A 22,398-nucleotide genomic window follows, 5' to 3' on the forward strand; every position below is an offset into this window, starting at 1 on the left:
GATTCACTTGATAATCAGCTAGCAAAAATTTTGCTTTTAACTTAGCAATCATCCGAGCCCGTGTCTTGATCTTCTCTTTACCTCTTCTCTGTCTATCAACCTGCAAATGCTCCCACCAAAGAGATGCATGACCTTTCAACCAGGTACAGGCATATTTCACCTTCCTTTCTTCTACAGCGTTTTCAAAATAAAAATTCTTCTCCATCTCCGAGATCCAATCCATCAATTCATCTGACTCCAGCTTTCCATCATATTCTGGTGGGGTAAAATGAGGTTTAGTATTCGCCCTACTCAAAACCCTCAAAAACCTTTCCTCATTCAGATCAATTGTCGGTGGGTTTACTTGTTCTGTCGGGGCTTCTTCTCCTTCATCTTCACTTACATCTTCAATGTGTCGGCCTCTTCTCTGGGCTATCTCCATGGCTTCCAACTGAGTTGTTATTCCTCACAACATTTCCATCATAGCAGGGTCTGCATTTCCACATGCTCCACCATTCCTAGTTCCTCTTCGTGCCATATTTACACTAGTCCTCTATAGTTGCAGGTTGGATTCTTAGCCCACCACCCTACGACAAAATTCTCAGGACAACGCAATCTCTAGAATGAAAACTCACTCTGATACCACTTGAAGCAGTCACTAGTTAGGAGGGACCTCAAAGATATCAGTCCAGACCAGTCAGCAAGAGTAAACACAACGAAAACATAAAGACATGATGGAGGCAATGCAAAACAGATTGAATTATTACATGAAAATTGATTACAACCAACAGGTAACAATTGGGTCATAGAAATTGGCCCACAGGTCTGCCAAACATGCTCAAAATACAGGACAGGTCACAACTGGGACCTCAAATCTTAAGATCTATCTTCTATGCTTAGTATAACTTCTTGGTTCCATTCTAATGCTCTATTACATTAATTTATATGATCCAAGGGGATCCAATTGTCCCAAAAAGGGATCAAAACCTGAAGAACAAGACCTAACATGCAAAACCAACAAGGTTGGCCTTCGCCAAGAGATTCCTCTAGAAAATCCAAAGGATGAAGAGTAGATCAGAGGAAAAGGTCGGCCACATGCCAAGGAACATCAAAATCAACACTCAGGCTCCACAAGATATGAAAGGGATCCGGTAGATCACAAATGCAAATAGGTCCAAGCAACCGGTAACAAGAAACTGTCAACCGGCAATAGGAAACTGTCATGGAAGCCGGTAGCGACAACTTGCTGGAAAACGATCCAAATGCTCCACGGTTTGAGACTAAGAAAGATGATCAAGTCTTCAAGAAAATTCCAACTCCATAGGGTCCAGTGAGTCAAATTCAAGACACACAGAAAGAAATGCTGAAACTGCAAACAAAAAGGAAAATATTTTTGGTTGATGCAAGATTGCTATGAACCGGAGATGCTCCTGCATCAAAAAGGGTGTAGTGCATGAAATTAGGACTACATATCAAAGATCAAATATGTGTGGTATACTAATGATCTATAATTATGGAATTGAGTCTCATAGAGTTATAAGCTTGCACAACATAATTTTTAAGATAATGAATATACTAAAAGTGCCTATTTTTTACACTCGACAAATGATTCTATATCCATGATTTTTTTTATCTCTATTGTATTTTCACAAATAGAAAATCTAATCCTTTTACATTTAATTTTCTAAAATATCATAAATTTACATACTTTATTGTTATTCTTTATCATTTCTTTGTTCTAAATAAATTATACTTTAAAAAAATTAAAAATCCCTTGAATATATTATAATTTCTTAGATTCTTTCTTCCTTTACTATTCCCAAAATGTATATATAAACTTTAAAACATTTATAAATCAATCTAGTCTACAAGATAATGAACATGGGAAGAAGCTTTGCACATTGATTTTTTTTCTTAGAGGATGTTAAACATTATCTTCTAATTAGAAAAAAGGTGGCTCATATGGGCAATATCAGCAAGTATAAATTTATGTAAAGATATTAGGCGAAATGGCTTAATAGCCGATCATGTTCCAATGACTGTTCACTCCTTGCTCATCCAACCCTCCAATTACTAATTTTTTTTTTTTAAAAAAAATGATAACTAAAGTCCATTGATAAATTTCACATATAATTTTAATTGGAGGAGTTGTGCAACTTTATTGGTACCCACAATGCACGAAAATTGGGGCATTTGTGCATAAGTATTGACAATTTTTGAGGTGGTTGTAATGCACAATTATTGGGACATCTCTATGTAGGTATCAAGTGACACTTCTAAATGACCATTTTTTGACTCTTGTGTGTATAATAGATTTTACTAATCTTTACTACCGAAAAACAAGAACAATAGTTAGAAATAATTAAATTATAAATGAAGATAACCAAAAAACAATTATCAAAATCCAATATACTATTTAAAATTTGAAAGTTCACACAATTTAATTATAAATCGAGTACTGTGCTCTTCCCCTAGACAAGATAGAGTAAAAAGAGATTTCTATTACCTGCCAATAGGCTTCTCCCTTTTCCTAAACAGGATGTAAGAGAAATTAAGCAAACAAATAAAAGTGAAAAGTGAAATGGACTATTTATATGCGGTAGGTACATGTAAAAATGACTAGTACAAGGGAAGAGGGTGCCACGCCAGAGCCACCACATCATTCCCAACTAAAGCTCACGCTGCCTCATTTGTTAATCGAGCAGCAACAATGCAGAGCATTAGCAATCCTAAAAATCTCACTACATCTGTTCAGAATTGGGTTCCCTGGAAGGTCTGCCCGAACTGCCAGTTCGAAGGGGCCACATTATAAGAAATCGTTGTCTTCCCATCACTAGTAGTGACCTTGAATGACAGAGCCTGCCCATTCAAATACGAGTTGCTCTGCCAATTCTGGCCCCAGTTGCGCGACATTGTCTGCCACCCAGTCCCCGACCCCTTGATGGACACCGCATGAACGTCTCCTGCTCCTCCAACGTTCGAAATGAGCACCAGATTGAAGTACGAGTGCCCATTAATGCTGAACCGAACTCCTCCTTTCTTTACACAGGGGACCCTTCTGAACAGAATTGGCACAACGCCGCCTTTGTACTTGGCGATCTGCTCAAAAGCCGGCTGTGCCAGGTCAAAGTGCTGCAATGGCGGGTTGCACCATCCTCCATTACTGTTTGGTGGGCAGAAATTGGTGGCTGTGACAGTCAGTGTTCCAGGTAAACACCATTGTGGGTCATTGTTGCACTGCACTTGGTAACAGGCGCCGCAGGTCAGCCCATTGTTGAAGAGCGGAGTACTGAGAGCAGCTGTGTTGGTTCCATAGCCTTGGCTGTACAGATTGCCATACCCACATGCTCCCCCTGAAGATCACAAATTCATAACAGATTTCAGAAGAGGATTGTAGGATTAAATTCAGATTTAGTTGAAATTGGTACGTGAGAGTGTATATATAGAGAGTAAAAACTGACCCATTGTTCCAGAAGCATCGCTGCCACCGTAAAATGTAGCATGGGCTGACTGCCAACCTCCGTATTGCCCATGAACTTGTTCACAGAATAACCACAGAATTGATAGCAATGAAGCCAATGAGATGGTGCCAAGATTACCCATTTTGTTTCTCTACAGCAACAGTTTATACACAAAGAATCAGTCCATTAATACTACAAAACGTTTTACAATTCTGTCTTTTCAAACTTTTTAGCATTCTGATGACAGATCATAGAATGTGATCTGAAACGTTGATATATAAGAATTAACATAATTAAATCTAGAAACAAATTGTAGAAATTTAATTAAATTCACTGAAATTCTGTTATAACTGACAAGAGAACTTGATATGACAGCTTACAATTCTCTATGTTTCAACACTCTTTAACTTTCTGATAATAGATTATGAAGTGTGATCCGAAACATTGATTAAAAACTATATACAATCAAATCTAAAAACAACTAAATGATACACTTACTAACTACAAAAAAAACTACCAAAAGAACTGAGCTACCCTAAAACTAAAGGGTTGTGCCCACCTTGAAGTCAGAATTCGGGGACCAAAGAAACAATCTGAATAACAAGAAAGAAACTTCTTGCCTTGGATTTCTACCTTGGTTTGGCTGTATATATAGACTGGGCGTGGTCTAATGGCCCTGGAATAATGGTGTATTTATTGTTTTTTTAATCATAAACAGGTCTGCCAACCAAGTGAAAGTTTCCATGTAAAGTTAAGGCGCACATGGGAGGGCCCAGCTGCACATGGTGTTTGGAAAGGAAGTAACAGCGGATAATCCTTTTGAACAGGAACATGTGGCCTACACAGATTCGTTCCCAAATATGCTTCTCCATTACACTCGTGGGGATGCCTTTGTCCGGGTATGATGTTGAAATGTTTAGATCTTAACCAGTCCTCAAGGTGTAATGTTTACGTCAGTCATAATCACCCAAATTGCATGTGCGAGTCAGTCGAGTAAGGAAAATTGCCCCTGTAGAAACTGGCAGGTCAGGAGTCAAACTCTTTTACTGAGCCACTAGTTACGTGAACCTATTGAAATTTATGTGTTTTTATTCCATTCCTGCTTTGATGTACTATACCAATTGAATGCAATGAACATGATAGTGGAAAATTTGTAGGAATTAATCAATTTTAAATTATTATTTTCATTTATATTTAAAGTGGTCGTTGGCCTACGAGATCAATTTTCAAAGGTGTGGTAGTTAGTTCAACACATTTTTTAGTGTTATTCAAAGGAATTAATGTAGGTGGAGACTTTGATATCACATGTAGATTTTAGATGACTTCGATGTTCTATCAACCAACTAAAAACCGATTATAACAGCAGAAGAGTACCAAGCATTTCCTATTCAACAAACAAGAATAATTTATAATAGACAAATAAAATATTAATTGCGACAACAATAATTTTTTAGGCAGCATTCAATAGAGAATTAAGAACACCAATATGATAAAATTTTGAATTTCTTTCTTCAATATCTATGGCTTGATATTTTGACTTGATCATTGTGTTGGTAATCTTTTTGTAATGTCTTTTAAGATGTTATGGTTTATTTTGGATCTGCATTCTTAGAAAAAGGCTCTTATCTATAGTTGTCTAAATATGAGACAAGTCTTAAGAGATCTTCTTTTTATCCTCCTCCTTAATTGTTTTATCATTTTATAATTAGTTTCAAGAGAGATTCAATCATTTGATTTTTGATAACCTATTTTTACAATATCTCATAATTTTTTCTCTATCAAAAGAGTCATCAATTTGATACTCTAATAAGCATAGTCATCTTCAATAAATCTAAGCATGAACAAAAGTTAGCATTTGACATGATCAATTGTTAGAGAGATATCAATCACAAAATCAACAACCTAAAACAATCACCCACTCTAAAACAAAATATAAATATGCCATTACACAACTAAAAATATAACAATAAATCCAACAAATATATATATTTTTAAATATGTTAACTTTTTATGTGGAATGGAATTTGTCTCATTTTAATTATCCATCCACATTTGCTTTTCCATAAATATGTATTATCTCCTCCCTTTGCGTCCACAGCTGTTGCATGATATGGAATCTTCTATATTCAGCTCTGCCACACTTCATATAGAAGTTTAAATATGTGGGACACAGAGACAAACGAACCAAAAACATGATTTGGGTCTCACAGAAATAAAGTGAGAAGCTTTAATGCTAAAATTTCTCTTAGAATCATGTGCTCACTCTACAAATAATCCAAAACATCATGCAAACATTAAATTATTAAACCCATCTCTGATTTTTAATATGACTTAAAGAGTAATTAACTATCTTCATGGTGGCCTTTGTTTCATGGTAAAACAAGTACTTCAGCAACTTAATTTTTTTGTAATGGAGGTTTAGATTGTAAACATAGTAGTTCAGTAGGGATATGAAGTCTGCGAGCACATCAGTTTAGTGAGGGCTTTTACAAACTATTCGATATGAAAGCACAAGTCTATAGGCTGAAACCTTCTTGATTAAGAGCCGATGACTGAAGGTTATCCATTCCACAAAATTCATCTGAAACATGATCCCGGCCTTGTCCCTTATAATATCAAATCCTTACACTCAACAAAACTTGATCCATAATAAACAAGATCTTTTAATAAAACTTTACATTCAACAAAATTTGATCCTAGTAAACAATTTTTTTTTAATTTTTTATATAATTGGTAGCCATGGAAAAGGTGAGGGTTGAGATTCAATGATAGAAGTGTTGGGTTAGGAGGAGGAAGGGAGGGCCCTTGTTTGGTCCTTCTTCCTAAAGGACAGAAATTTATCTCAGCATTGACAGAGCAACAGAAAGAATTTGACATGGCCTCCAAGACCTTTATTTTATCCCGATACGATTGAGAACGGGGCAAACCCGTGACGTTAAATTCTTAGAAAATGTATGAGAAGAGAATCGTTTGATTTGGAGTACCTACCATACCCATGTGCACGTCGTCACTCTGCAACGGGTTTTACGGAGTATATTCGACCCTCACAAACGGGTTTCTCGTTTGCATGTCATAACGTCGGTGCGTTTGTCTACCGACCGTTTTCGATATTAGGATAATAATTAATAATAATTTAAAAATGCATTGCTTGGACTTATTCTAATTAATTATTGTTTTCTACAAACTTTAGGAAAATAGACTGCATATTTATTCTTACATCACTTTGACCTTTATGGGCATTATTTTTATTTTTTATTTTTTCTGTTATCGTTTTTAAGCTTTGATTAACAATCATTTTAATAAAATGTCTGTTTGTATTTGATGGACATTGCTCCATTAATAACATTTATTTAAGTTGTGTGATTGTTTGGAAATGATTGGAAGGAGCCTATATTAATGTGCTTGTTTGATTTGAAGTGGAATCAAATAAAAATAAAAGTAATATATTAAAAAGTTATGTTTTTGGTGTAAATATTTAATTTAGTTTTTTTTTAAAAAAATTATAAAGGTATAAGATAAATGTTTTAATATAAAATATTTTTCTATCTATTCACATCTTATTCATATTTGTATATCTTCATACAATATTTACATGTATTACATCAATTTTTTATCATGAAGTGGTTTTTTCATACAAAAATACTACATTTCATCATCTTGGATCATTCATATTGACACAAAATTGGATCTCACAACTACAAATTTAACTCTTCAACTTCTAAATTCTAATTGCTTCTTGCCTACCCACTTTACTTTTACTGTGAGCTAACCAATACATGTTTGCATGAATGATTGTTATAACTTAGTATTTAAAATCATTCGACTGTACTCATTTCACATCCTCTTATATTTCAATATCCCCTCTCATCCTCGATAATTTAAGCAGAATTTACTATAGGACTTTTAGTATTGGTTTGTTAAAACAAATCAAAATCCATATACTCATCCTAGAAGCATTTTTTACGGTTAAAGATTGTTATCTTTGATCATTAGCATGACTATTAAATTGTTTCTTTTCTTGGGATTGAATAATAGAACCTCTAAGCCCCAATCAATTTGACAATGCAATATGATATTCATAAATAATGTTAGTCTTAAAAGTAAAAAATGCATCAAAAAATTAGGTAAACTAGAAAAAAGAAATTTATAACAAGCAGGATTAGATCTACATGACAAGAATATATCCACAAACATTGAAATGATCTATAAATATGAAATCAACCCAAACAATAGAAGTCTTGAGACGAAACACAAACAATAAGAATCTAATACCATTAAAGAGAAACAATGCTCATATGACAAGCTTGTTTTTAAAAATCAATGATACAAACCAATTCACCTTATAATTAATGAAATATCAAGTTGATATGATCATTCTTTTCCATAACGTGTTGAAATTCTAATATAGAGAAACTTGCAATATAAGTGTATGATATTAAAATTAATGCAAGCTTGTTATTAGAACACTCAGTCACTAACATCACTTCGTGAGGTTTCTGTAACTAATTTAAAAACTTTTATAATTAATAAATACAAACTTATACATTGTATTTCTTTATTAGTATATTTGGATTTTTAATGTAGAAAATGTTGCAATTTAATATCCCACCTCACTTTATTTTGCTTTTATTTTTATTTGATATTTATAAATATTAGCAAGTTTTACAATCCTAATATAGATCACTAGTTCAAATTTATATTTCACAAAAGTAAAATATTTTATTTTTTAAAACTTTAAATTATCGTTAAATTGAAAGTAAATTAAATAATTTTTTATCAATTTTTATTATATTTACTTTTTAATTAATATCTTTAATATAATTTCTTGAATCTTTCACAAATCGAATACAACAATTTTTTAAAAGTTTGTATGAATTAATAAATAAAGTGAAAGTGCATTCTAGATGCTAGATAAACATTTTATACAAATAACAGTTAACTGAAAAAACTGTAAATCAGTTAAATAAATCGAGTTCATTGGTCCCCTGAAATTAAAGATTTAGTCTCGAAAAGTAGGTTGTTGTTTAAAGAGAAGCGAGCGAAATTACATATTTCAATCTTTTCAATATGAAGAGCCCGATGAGCTTCCTGCTCCGGTTTATGACACAGACTTACAATAGCAAACAAATTTCAGAAGGAAGTAAAATATAATACTTGCTCTTCCGATGACAGAATACCAGAAAAACATGTTAACGACCAACGGTTTTTCCTCTCCCTTCGTTGGAAGGATGGGACAGTCGAGATTACAGGTAGAGAGTGTATATACAAAAATGATTGATGGAGGAGGGGGCGGGGCGCCACGTTGGAGCCACCTCATCATCCCCATATCACTCTCCAAGATCCAGCTGGACCTGCTCAGAACTGACTTCCTTGGAATGTTTGGCTGAATTGCCAGCCAGCAGGCGCCACGTTGTAAGAATATGTTGTCCTCCCATCACTGGTGGTGACCTTGAATGATAGCGCCTGGCCATTCAAGTAAGAGTTGCTCTGCCAGTTCTGTCCCCAGTTGCGTGACATGTCTTGCCAGCCTGTCTTATCTCCTTTGATGGCCACCGATTGCACATCACCTGCTCCTCCCACGTTGGAGATGAGCACCAGATTGAAGTAGGAGTGGCCATTAATGGTGAACCGAATTCCTTCCTTCCTCTGGCAGGGCACTCTTCTGAACAGGATTGGTACGATGCCGCTCTTATACTTGGCGATCTGCTCATACGCAGGCTCTGCCATGTCAAAGTGCTGCAGAGGGGGATTGCACCATCCTCCATTGTCGTTGGGCAGAGCATTGTTTGGTGGGCAGAAGTTGGTGGCTGTGATAGTCACTGTTCCGGGTAAACACCATTGTGGGTCATCGTTGCATTTCATTTCATAACAGGCGCCGCAGGTCTGGCCATTGTTGAAGAGTGCTGTGCTCAGGGCAGCTGTGTTAGTACCATAGCCTTGGCTGTACAGGTTGCCATACCCACACGCTCCCCCTGCAGAACATAAATTCATGTAACCAAATTATTTCCTAGAAATTGTATGTAAGGGTAAATACTGAATATTTTACAACCAATAACCCCATCAGAACAAGGTCTCTGCTTGTGACCTCACGTAATCATTGGATGTAAATATCTGCTTGTGACCTCGTTGATTCATAATTTTGATTAAAAAATATCTACCTTTTGAAAAAAAAGTAAAAATATTAAGATAAAAGAAATTACCCATGGTGCCAGAAGCATCGCTGCCGCCATAGAAGGTAGCATGAGCTGATTGCCAGCCATCGTACTGTGCATAAACAACTTGAGAGCCAGATAAACACAGAATTGCTAATACTGAAGCCAAGTATACGAAGCCCATTTTCTTTTCCTGCACGAAACACATCACAAGAAATCTCTATCACACAACAGAAACAATGAACAGAGTACTCAAATCAGAATTACACCATAAAATACTGTATCAATCAAACAGGATGCACACCCGAATTGCACTAAAATTTTCTCTATCAATCAAACAGGGAACACAGCCGAATTACACTAATTTGAGCTAAAACTACCCAGCCGAGATTGAGTTACTCGTACAATCGAAGGGCTTTTTACCTAGTTGAAGGCCGACCAGAAAAAAGAAATGCATTTGACAAGAAAGAAACTTGTTTGTTTGAATTGCTAATGCAGATATGGGTGTATATATAGATTGTCAGAAGCTGCCTGGCCTTTGAATGCTTGTCGATTTGATGGAGCAAGCAACGAAAACGTTACATTGTTAGTTAAGGCGCACATGGAAAGGTCATATCAGGAGGCCCACCTGCACATGGCTTCGCGTGTAGAGGACAGCGAAAGTTATGGCTGCCATTGCACTTTCTCAATCGTATTTTGGATTCCCAGTCCTTTCGGCATGGAATGACGTTGAAATGCATGATAGTTTTGTTTTTTAGTCTCAGCCTTGGGATATACAAAATAGGATTCACGGTATCTATCAAATTTCTTATTCCTTTTCTGTTTTGAATTGTTCTCGCTTGCCGTCCAATTCAGAATGGAAAACAATTCGGCTCACACGCCGACCATGTGCAGTACAAAGAAAATATTACAAATCTGCCACCGCTTTTGGATTCATTAAAAAATGTAGTTATCTGGTCTTTATTCTCTTCCATTCCCTCCCTTGCTTCATACTTGTGCTCTGCCACACTTTTCATGGCGGCAGGAAAGAAAGAAAAAACATTAATTCCTACTGACAAACATCGAGTGAAGAGCCCAGTAATATATCCTTTTAGGAAACATTCTTAAATTCTTTGTTTCAGAACACCATGCATATGCTCTCTACTTTACCTGGCTTGAAAATGGAGTACGTGGCGAATCCTCAACAACATCCCAACAATACAGACATTTTTAATTTTCAGTTTAAAAGTTCAGTCTTTCCTTTACGTTCAGTTTTTTAATGCATGCGCCGGTTGCCAATCTGTCTCTTGATCTTTTATATGAATATAATGTGCTTCTAAATGATGTCAAAGCCGTTTTTCGTGTTCTGTAAATCCTAAAGTTTGTCGTAGGTATCATCTTGCTTGCAGATAAAGGCGTGAATCGAAATAACTTCCATAGCATGGAATGTTGTCTCTTTTCCACTCCTTGTGGTAGCCTATGCTTCTTTTAAAAAAAAGTGGTGTATGGTAGGTAGGGGAAGCGCATCATAGTCATTGTAGTTAATTTTATACATCTATATATTTGTTAATATTTATGCATAAATGTTCAAGTAGTTGTGCCTCACAAATGGGTCAAATTATGGTCCAAAAATACTAAAATATGAACGACTATTGGTACATATGAAATTTATTAATGTACCTCACTTTTTTCTTCTTCTTTTTTTTTTTTCCTCAGGTTTCTTTAAAGTTAGTTATTGGTGGGTTAGGTGTGCAAGGAGCGAATGACTATTGGAACATGAGCATAATACTAGCGCTCTTCCCCTAATAAAGTATTTTTTAGTTAAGCTTTTATGATTTTATTAGTTGGTGGTACACTCTTTGAAAGTACATGCAACATAGTTTTTGTAGCATTCGTCAAGCCTAACACCATCACAAAATATATATTATAGTACAAATTTACTATTATCACTTTTAAATAAATTAACTACGCTCTCCTTGGAAAGTGTAATTAGGCTTTCGGAATTAGAATTTGACATTTGATGTTTGTATAAATATTCTTGGATTGAATCTCTGCTTTGAAACTAACAATGGCTAAATCAATCTTTACCTTTTGAATTATACTAAAGATGCTCACGACTCACTAAAATCAATCGAAAGGGGAATTATGCCTTCGTTTAAAATAAAGCACGGGCATTATACATAGAGATTTTAAGTTTTGGGTTCTTGGTTTTTTTTTTTGGTAAAGTTCAATGGCTCTATATGAGTATATTAAGGATCAAGTTTTGTTGAGTGCAAGGCCTTCGACAGCTTAAGAGATTAGGTTCCTAGGAAAATTTGATATAATAGATACTCTCCATTCGTGGTTCTCAATAAAAAATATATAAGCTTAAATTTGCACTCACATTAAATTATAAAAATAATTTATATTTAATGAAAAACCCTCCAAAGATTAACATTTTTCTATGATTTGCTATCTAAAATAAGAATATTAATATTGACACCTTGTTAGTTATTCATTAAAGATAAAAGTTGGGAGAGGCAAACGTTTCTTTATAGTCATTAAACCTAGAGATGACCTAAAGAATCTCCACTTCAAGAATACAAGAAGCTCCCTAAAACCTCGTAGGATGAGGTGGCACCAAAGTTGATGAGGTATGTCATTCTTGAGGGGAGGTTTAAGTCCTTCTAACTACCATCACTTTGTGTTACTTAACATTTTTTAGTTTAAGAGATTGATCTCCTTCTCTTTTCATTTACGTTCATTTATAGAAAATTACGTCAATGAATGCAAGATAGTACCTAAGATTATCCCAAAGGTCCCTATGCTAAGGTTTGATATTGTTTATTAGTAACTTAGTTAGATCAAAGAACCCTCATATATCCTCCTAACATGTACACAAGAAAAAGAATATCATAGGGAAAATGTTGGTCAAATACTTTTAAAACTTCTAGTAACAAATCTTTATATCTTGAATCTTGGGAGGAAAGTGATAGTTTAGACACTAGTATCCTATTATTGATGGACAATAGTAATGGTTCTCAAGGAAGAAGAGAAGATGATAGTTTTGGTAAAAACAATTACAATAGAAAAGATTAAAACAAAAAATTGGAATAGAAAGGATACAAAAAAATTAAAAAATGGGATCTAATACTTTGGGGGTATGGAAATATGTTGATATTTCCTAAAAAGAACGGAGAATATATGATATGTGGTATATGTAAAGGAAAGAAGACCTTCCTTAAACTTTTAATTGTTCTTTCCTTCTCATATATTTAAGACCCTTAATTTTCCCTCGAGTTTTCCTCCATAACCCTTATTATACTAAATGCCTAGAGGATGCAATAGAAGTAGTTCAATAAAGCATATAATGCACAACATTACCTTACTAAATGATTATTTATTGAGATAAATAGATTAATATTAAGTTAGGGGTTAGCCTTATAATTTATAACAAGAAATCAGAAATTTAAAAGAAGCTCAAGAAACCCTAACTTACCTGTAAATTTCATAAAAACCATAACCCTTACAAGTATGGTTGAGCCGTCAAGAGGAATCAAAAGGTGTCTTGATGAGGATATAATTGCCCAACTGCCTGGGCCATCCAAGAAGGCTATACATGCTCGAGGTGTTGAAATCCTAACTAAGAACATTATTGATAAGAATCACTTCTATAGGAATCCCAGTATCGCAATTCATAGTTTCAAATTATTTAGATATGAATTCAACAAGTGCATGGCCAACAGGCCTATTTTTTTTCAGAACAACATGCATATGTTCTCTACTTCACCTGGCTTGAACAATGGAGTGCGTGGCGAATTCTTAAAAACATCCCAACAATGTAAACATGTAGTGCTTTATATTTTAATTTTCAGTTTAAAAGTTTAGACTCTTCTTTACCTTCAGTTTTTAAACGCATGCGCCGGCTGCCAATCTGTCTCTTGATCTTTTATATGAATATAATGTGCTTCTAACAGATCTCAAAGCCGTTTTTCGTGTTCTGTAAATCATATAGTTTGTCGCGGACATCATCTTGTTTGTAGATAAAGAATGGAAATAACTTTCATAGCATGGACTGTTGTCTCTTTTCCATTCCTTGTATGTCTCTTGACAAATGGTTGTATCCATGATTTATTTAGGAGAAGCGTATCAGTAGTTGTTAATTTCGTTTATTTACAGATTTTAAATGGTACATCAGATTTTGAGGATTTTTTTTTTTTTTTTCATCTCTACATGCAACTTAACTGCTTACAGCGATTATTCCGCCTTCTCGGTAGTCAGGACTCACACTGTGAGATTCATTATGCACGCAAGGGTCAAAAAGTACACATTTCAAAGTGTTTCCCCATACCTGCTTACAAATGCCTCAATAACCATTCACATAAATTGCCAATACTTATGCACAAATGCCCCAGTAGCTACACACTACGAGAATCAATAATGATGCACAAATGAGTGAATTATGATCCAAAAATACTACAAGATGGACAGCTATTGGTATATGTGAAATTTTTAGTATTTGGGGGGTTAGACATGCAAGGAGTGAATGAATTTTGAAACATGGGTGATAACTACTGCTCTTCCGTGGTAACATCATTTTAGTTAAGCCTTTATGATTTTATTAATTCATGGTACACTCTTTGAAAGTATGCAACAAAGGTTATGTAGCATTGGTCAAGGCTAACACTATCACAAAATATGATTATACTATTATCACTTTTAAATAAATTAACTATGCTCTCCTTGGAAAGTGTAATTAGGCTTTGGGAATCAAAATTTGACATTTGGCAATAACTAAATCACTCTTTACCTTTTGAATAACACAAGAGATGCTCATGACTTCTAAAATCAATTAGAATGGGAATTATGTCTTCATTTAAAATAAAGCACAAACATTATACATAGAAATTTTAGGTTTGGAGTTCTTTTTTTTTTTTTTGGTAAAGTTCAATAGTTCTATATGAATATATGAATATATTAAGGATCAAGTTTTGTTGAGTACAAAACTTTTGATACCTTAAGAAATTAGGTTCCTAGGAAACTTTGATATAATAGATACTCTCCATTCTTGGTTTTCAATAAAAAATATATAAGCTTAAATTTGCCCTCTCAAATTAAATTATAAAAAATAATTTAGATTTAATGAAAAAACATTCAAAGGTTAACATTTTTCTATGGTTTGCTATCTAGAATAAGAATCTTAATATTGACACCTTGTTAGTTATTGACTTGACTAAAGGTTGGAAAAAAATGAAGAAGGTTGGAGAGTTGGTATTCATAGTGATTAAGGAGTTGATTGTACATATGATTGGGCTTTGAATGTCTAACACTACACTTTTTAAAGATAAAAGTTGGGAGAGGTAAATATTTCTCTTCATTCATTAAACCTAGAGATTCATCTTTCATCTCCTTGGTATTCTTATTCATCGTGATGATGAATCACAGAGTGTGATTCGAAATGTCAATGATCAAAATTGTCTTACACAATGGAATCCAAAGCAATAACTGAATATTAATATGGATTGTGGAAATCTGATAGGTCTAAAAAATTATTATTCTATTATGATTAAAAAGAAATAATGAAATTCAAATATTAATAAAAATAAAATATTAAAATAATTTATATTAAATCATTAAATTGTTGTAAATTTATGAGCAGGTTCTAATGTCACAATTTGTATATAAAAAGAAACAGAAATAAAAATTATTTTCCAAATCTATGATTAATTTGCATAATACAAATACTATGAATTTACAAAAATTAAGCTTAAAAATAATTTGACATAAAATTAATTTTAAATAATATAAATTTACAATAATAATAATTAACAATTACATAAGGGTTACAAGTACCATAGAATAAGGGTAATGGGATTAAGATAAGAATCAGGTAACCATCAAGGTTAGAGTAAAATTTGGGTTGTATTGAGTTTTACAATTACAATACGGTTGGGGTTACAATCAAGGTCACACTTAAGATTAGGGCTAGGACTATACTAAAATTTTGATAACATTTAGAATTAGGGCTAGGTTTACAATTGAAGTTATGATAAACTTTAAAGTTAGGGTTAGCATTAGGATTAGTGTTAGAATTAACATTATAATTACAATTAGAGTTAAAATTTGACTTGAGATACAATTGGAATTAAGTTTAGGATGAAGGTATAATTAGAATGAAAGTTTTTAGGGTGAATTAAAGGAAAAAAAAAAAGGTAAAAAGAGAGTTAAAAATCAAACATCCCATTCAACTTATTTTTATAATAATAATAAATGTGAAAACAACTTTTTCTATCTATATCTTACTATCAGCTAGTTATGTATTCCCTGGCCAAACTGTTCATGAGAGATCACATCCATTCATTTCTATTTGGTGATACATTCATTTATTCCTCTCTTTTCTATTCAGTGACCAGCTTTACATAGTAGTAATTGCTTGCAACAGAAAGCTGTCGAAAATTTATTTCTGGACTGACAATAATACGATCTCTCTATACTTATATATGATAAAATAAGTTAAAACTTTACAAAGTGTGTACTAGATAAGTGCAGCCATTTATAGCCAAGAGAGTTTGAGGCTTCAAATTAGTATACGTGGAGAATGGACAACTGTTCCAACAATGCAATTGATAGAGGTACCATCATATTCGAAACTACAAACATGAAATAGGACTGCAGAAATATAATGGCTCTTAATTGATTTGTAATGATAGAATTGATGGGTTAGAAGGAGTCTGATAGATGTAACTCAGTTTTGACCCCACTATCTGTTTGCCAACAGACATGGTGGGACTAACAACCAGAAATAATGGCAGCACTGAAACATCCACAGCCATGACTGAAAACAAAGGAACATTGCCCATGTGTTCGCTCATCACCCTCCAACAATGCATTCACTGCTACTGATTATCATTTCCTCATATTTATGTTCTACTCTTCATGTTCTACTAAACTTCCAAGGATTCTTTATTGTCTTATTTTTAAAGTCTACATTATTGCAGGGAAGTATTTAATTTTTTTATGATATATTTAAAATATTTTATTTTAACTGATTGATCCGGGAGGATCTAGAAGACTTGACCTCCCCCTCTCTACTTTTTCTCTCCATCGCTAAGAGCAAGCGGATTCCTTGGACATGATAGGAGCTAAGTTTCTATTGAAAGTAATGAAGCCTATATTAAGGAGGTGGCAGTTCAAACCACCAACCCCCCGCTTACTGTTCATGCCTCACAACTGGTGCTTCCGCAGAGTCTTAAAACAAATTTTGTTTGGAAACAAAGGCAGTCCGTGGAGGTAGGGCCCGAGCCCCTTCATTTACACAAGATCAAAACAATAATTAAACCATACAAACCAGAAATTAAGGAGAGCCCATGTTATAATATTTTAAGCAATTTTTAAAATATTTTAAGAGCTCGAATTAGGGTGTATGGAATATACGAATATTATATTATTGTTAATCCCATTATAGCAAATAAAATTGTATTTAAGGGGGAGTTTTTGGCTTGTAAAGGGAATCAATTGCTCTTGGGAGGAAAATAGTCACATTGGTGATTAGAGAGGGATGATCTTGAGAGAATTCTTGGAGAAGAAATACAAGGTGTTGATTATTACACCAAAAATTGTAAAAAAGAGAGATTGTGAGAAATTCTTATGCAGGTTTTGAAGCTTGAGAATTGTAAGAAGGCATTTTCAGGTGCTTGGCAATCTTAATAAAGCAGTCCAACATTGAGAAGTGGATCCGAAGACGTCGTCTTAATTGGACGAATTTCGTTATCAATCTACGTTTGATCCTTCTTTTCTTCTATCTTCTAATTCTCTTTTATTCGTTTGATTTTCAATTTCTTCTTTAAGTTATTATTTAACATTATTAAGTTGTGCAAAGGATTAAGTGAGCTTAACTTTTGTAATTTCAATGGTTAAAAAAACATAACCACACAATTTTGTTTGCGATTGGGATATATATATATTAAATATTTATATTCTATAATGAAGTTTGTTGTTATGATGTTTTATTATTGAATTACGCATTTTGGTGTGTGTTCATCTTCCATTCATATGTTACTTATTTTTCAACACCCTCTTGAATCATATTGTGGACGTTCCAGATTTTGATACCAAACTGATTTTTTTATGAATAAACTAGAAATCAAACTTATGACCACCTATTTATGGCTAGGTGCTCTACCCTAAACTACCAACCCTATTGATAATTAATTTATCTTGAATTAAAATATAACTTATTTTTCAAAAATATTGCCCTCAAATAAATTTTCTAATTTAAAAAAAATAAAATACAAATATTCGTAACAAACAAAATAAAAGAAATAAATTGATATATTCTACAAAACATGTAAGAGTGCCAACTATGTTAAATATCTTACAACAATCATAGTTTGCTTCTTTTTACATACAAGATGTCAGCTGTAGTCACCACATCTTCCTTAAATCATTTAAATAACTGAATAACCAAATAACCATTCTTCTCTACTCTCTGATAATTTTATTTAATTCATTATATATTTGCTCGCCAATGTTAAATATCTTACAACAATCAGAGTCTGCTTCCTTTTACATACAAAATGTCAAATAACTGAATAACCAAATAACCATTTTTCTCTACTCTCTGATAATTTTATTTAATTCATCATATATTTGCTCGCCAAACTATTCATCATAGATCACATGCATTCATTTATTACTCTCTTTTCCATTCATTTATTCCTGTCTACCGCTATTTACATGGTAGTAATTGCTTGCACAAGAAAGCTATCCAAATTTAATTTCTGGACTGACAACAATACGATCTCTCTATACTTAAATATTATAAAATAAGTTAAAATTTTAGAAAGTATGTACCAGATAAGTGCAGCCATTTGTAGCCAGCAGAGTTTGAGGCTTCAAATAAGTATACGTGGAGAATGCACAACTGTACCACCAATGTAATTAAGTGTATTGATGTAGGCACCATCTGTTCAAATTTATACTTTCTCTTGAATTTAGAAAACTTAATTTCAGAAAAGACATGACACAGGTGATAGGACTGGAGAAGTATGTTGGTTCTTAAGAACGTGTCTATTTTGGTTCTAAAAAGATAGTACATCGTCGATTTTGTAATTAATGGTTGCGATTGACTAAGGTATGTTTTGGAGCTATAATAGCTTCAACCGGCTCTTAATTGAATTGTAATCATAGAATTGATGGTTTGAAAGGAGACGCTGAAGACTCTAAGAGATGTAACTCATTTTTTATCCCACCATCTGTTTACCAACAGACAAGGTGGGACTAATGGCAGCACTGAAACGTTCAACAATGACTGAAATTTTGTTGTGCTACAAATAATTACTGGTCAATGCTTGTATGTGTTTAATGGTTAAATTATTATGATATATACAATTCTATTATATTATGTATATGACTTGTTTTCTTTTTTATTATAATAGATAAAATATTTCATATAAAATTTAGTTGTATATATATTTTTAGTGTGGAAATCATCATTTTATGAACAATCTTTGGGTTAGTGCCTTGATATTTTTAACAAAAGGATAAGATATCTTCTCATTGATTCTTATGAATCTCTCTTACTAAAATAAAATCAAGACTAAATTTAACCTTTCTAGTTAGGATTGTGAAACCTTAGACACAATTATAGAAACCGTCTCAATTGATATGGTTAAAAAAATTTAGTATTAGATCCTACAAACCTTGGTGGAAAGAATAAAAATAGTACAATTAATTTAGAAAAAATGATTGAAAAATCTATAAATCAAATATCTCATATACCCAAACCATAAAAGTGTATTAATTTGATGGTAGTTGAGAAAAGACAAGTTAAAAAGATAGCGAATTCTATGAATAATTTTTTTTCTAGATTACTCTTAAATGCTAAATAATTCCATAGTTATAACAATTATTAATAAACATAAAATAATTATTTATGATTTCAGAATGTGAATGAAATTTAAATTAATAATTGTTTATATTTAAAAAATTAGAGAAATTTGATGTTTATAATAATTATATATTTAAGAATATTTTTTAATTAAAAAAAAATTACAATATATTTAAACTTTCTTCTTTTAAATGATATTGTTTATTTTCTAGTTGAAATTTGTTGTTTTGGCATCACTACAAATTTACTCAACAACTTTGATGATCAAATTAATACATATATTTAGATAAATACTTAAAGGCTTTTCTTATTCAACTCCATAATTTATAACTCAAAACTCCATATATATTTCATGGAAACTGTTGACATAAACCCATCTGTTTGAAATATTACAAACATTCATTTCTATTTGGTGATGCATTTATGTATCCCTCTCTTTTCTATTCAATAGAAACTTTTAGATCTGCTACATTTTGTAAATAGAAGTAATTACATGCAATACAAAGCTATCCAAAATTACAATAATATGATCTATCTATACTTAAATATGATAAAATATGTTAAAATTTTAGAAAGTATTGACTAGATAAGTGCAACCATTTGTAGCCAAGAGAGTTTGAGGCTTCAAAATAATATACGTGGAGAATCCACAACTATTCCAACAATGTAATTTATATAGGTACCATCTCTTCAATTTGATATTTCCTCTTAAATTTAAAGAATATTCAAAACTACAAACATGAAATAGGACTGCAGAAATATAATGGCTCTTAATTGAATTGCAATCACAGAATTGTTGGGTTGGAAAGAGGGGATGAGGAGTCTGATAGATGTTGACCCCACCATCTATTTGCCAACAGACAAGTAGTCATGCTTTCACAACAATAATGGAAGCACTGAAACATTAGCATTTATTCGATTATCAAATAAGGTACCATCTATGGGGTCAATAGAATACATCAGTCTTATAATGTATTTATAAGTGTTGGACTTATGAATACAATATGGAGCCAGTGCATTCTATCGGTCCCATAGACAGAACCATCAGATAATGAGACAAAAAATGCAGGGACTAAGAAATGAGACAACCAAAAGAAGTAGTGAAACATATAACAATGAATGATAACAGATAATGTGTTCTGTCATCATGATCCATCTAGAGTGGTTAGCAATCACTATTACCTTTTATCATTTTCTTATATCGTTGAAAAATAAATAAACAATCAAATCTAGAAACAGTTAAATGATAAATTTCTAAGTCTAACCCAAACACTTGATTCATTTTAGTGAGACATCTTAGAATTTATTTATTTTATTTATCTTGAGAGTGTTGGAAATGTGCCTCTAATTCACTTGACCATTGTCCAAACTGATCGGGTTAACTCTTGCCGATGAAACAGTATGAAGGAAATATGTGAGCTCTATCGGCATGACTCTTGCTAATGTATCTTCTTCCATCGGAGCTCGGAGTATCAGGTATGACATTATCCCGATGATCCGATGAAGTCGACTTCGGTCATCAGGATAACTTCAGGTTTTCGGGAAGATTGCATCAGTGTTGTGTCGATGACCCGATGGAGCTATCTTAAGCGGTCTGGGTTGTCATCGGCTATCAGAGGTACTGGTCTGGAGTTAGGCCAATACCCGATGAAGTCGCCTTCGGCGATCGAGTATCGGGTCGACGTGATGAAGACTACGCCGAAGTCTCGATGAGGTCTTCTCTTGTCTATAGGAGATCGGGATAACATCTCAAGGTTGGTGTCGATGTCCCAATGAAGCTCACTCTTGGTTATCGGAGATCGGAGTAACATCTTAGATACTTTACGGATGACCCAATGGAGTTGCCTTCAGCGATTGGGTATCATCGGGTGATCGGGTTTACTATTTGAAAGCTATACCGATGGTCGATGGAGCGGAGACCAACTACAGGAGCAAGATCGAACCAAGATCCAAAAAGGTTAACTCTCAGACACTAAGGATGCGACTGAAGGTGTATTTGAATATGAACCGACCTAACTCCTTGCTGCATGTGGGATAATTGATTTTCCATGAATACAGACTGACGTAGGTAGATGGTTAGACTTCAAGCCGTTGGTTCAATTGCTCGGATGAACCATCGACCAGTTTGGTATTTGAAGCAAAATGTGAACTAAATGAAGAGTTACGAGTTACGATAGCCATTGAGTATGTTGTAACTGTTATCTGAGTGTTGTATGTTATGTCTGGAACGACTATTTGACAGAGTGAAAAAGGAAGTCTGCAGACTGGACTTTATTGTATTGTTTTTGACATACTGTTAATAAAGTCGATTATCTGTTGGTGGTGGGTTTTTCTCCCGAAAGGGTTTTCCCACGTTAACTCTGTGTGTTATATCCCTATGTTGTTTGTTTGTGTATGCTCATGCTTGTGTCATATTTTATAAATGTTAAGAATTTGTATACACTAGTCTATTCTCCCCTGCAAATTGACATTAGGAAAGTGAATTTCCGTAGTTTCTTTCCTTTCAGAGAGTTGTTTAGAATGGTGTTATGATCATTAAATTAGATAGAATGTAAAATATAATCCACACATATTTAAAAAATGAAAATTAGAAATTATATTTTTATGCAAATAAAATATTTTTAAATAATATAAATAAAATATTTAGAATGATTTTTTAAAAATGTATAAAAAGATATTGAGATATTAGCTTTGAGTAAAATAATTAGAATGATATATCTAAATGTATTTTTTAAATAGATGTATATTGAAGACTATATGTTGGGAGATATAGTCTTCAATTATTTTATTTACTTAGGAGTGTTTTTATAGTTTTAGTTTTTAAAAATATGTCAATTGTGTTTTAGTTTTTTATATATATAGGTACAACATGATTATATGTGCCTTGCTACCATTGTAGAATGTCTTTCAACATAACTAGTTAAATACTACTTCCATAAATACAAAATCTATTATCCCT

At 33.2% G+C, this 22,398-nt stretch overlaps 2 protein-coding genes across 3 annotated transcripts; both read right to left on the reverse strand.

Moving 5' to 3' along the window:
* Positions 1–2,460: 2,460 nt before the first annotated feature.
* On the reverse strand, positions 2,461–4,099 carry LOC131068936 (expansin-A8). The gene is made up of 3 exons (XM_058004218.2): positions 4,000–4,099; positions 3,441–3,591; positions 2,461–3,332 (listed from the first exon to the last, which is right to left on the reverse strand). The coding sequence occupies exons 2-3, from the start codon at positions 3,580–3,582 to the stop codon at positions 2,731–2,733; spliced, it is 744 nt and encodes a 247-aa protein (XP_057860201.1). The 5' UTR covers positions 3,583–3,591; positions 4,000–4,099; the 3' UTR covers positions 2,461–2,730.
* A 4,339-nt stretch (positions 4,100–8,438) lies between these two features.
* Positions 8,439–10,117, reverse strand: LOC131068935 (expansin-A8). Of its 2 annotated transcripts, none has more exons than XM_058004216.2 (3): positions 10,016–10,117; positions 9,641–9,785; positions 8,439–9,412 (listed from the first exon to the last, which is right to left on the reverse strand). In XM_058004216.2, the coding sequence occupies exons 2-3, from the start codon at positions 9,774–9,776 to the stop codon at positions 8,796–8,798; spliced, it is 753 nt and encodes a 250-aa protein (XP_057860199.1). In that variant the 5' UTR covers positions 9,777–9,785; positions 10,016–10,117; the 3' UTR covers positions 8,439–8,795. The 2 variants fall into 2 exon arrangements, with proteins under 2 accessions (XP_057860199.1, XP_057860200.1); XM_058004217.2 differs by having other exon boundaries at positions 9,897–10,032.
* Between the last annotated feature and the right edge of the window lie 12,281 nt (positions 10,118–22,398).

Source organism: Cryptomeria japonica, chromosome 7, assembly GCF_030272615.1.
Source record: "Cryptomeria japonica chromosome 7, Sugi_1.0, whole genome shotgun sequence".
Taxonomy (NCBI): domain Eukaryota; kingdom Viridiplantae; phylum Streptophyta; class Pinopsida; order Cupressales; family Cupressaceae; genus Cryptomeria; species Cryptomeria japonica.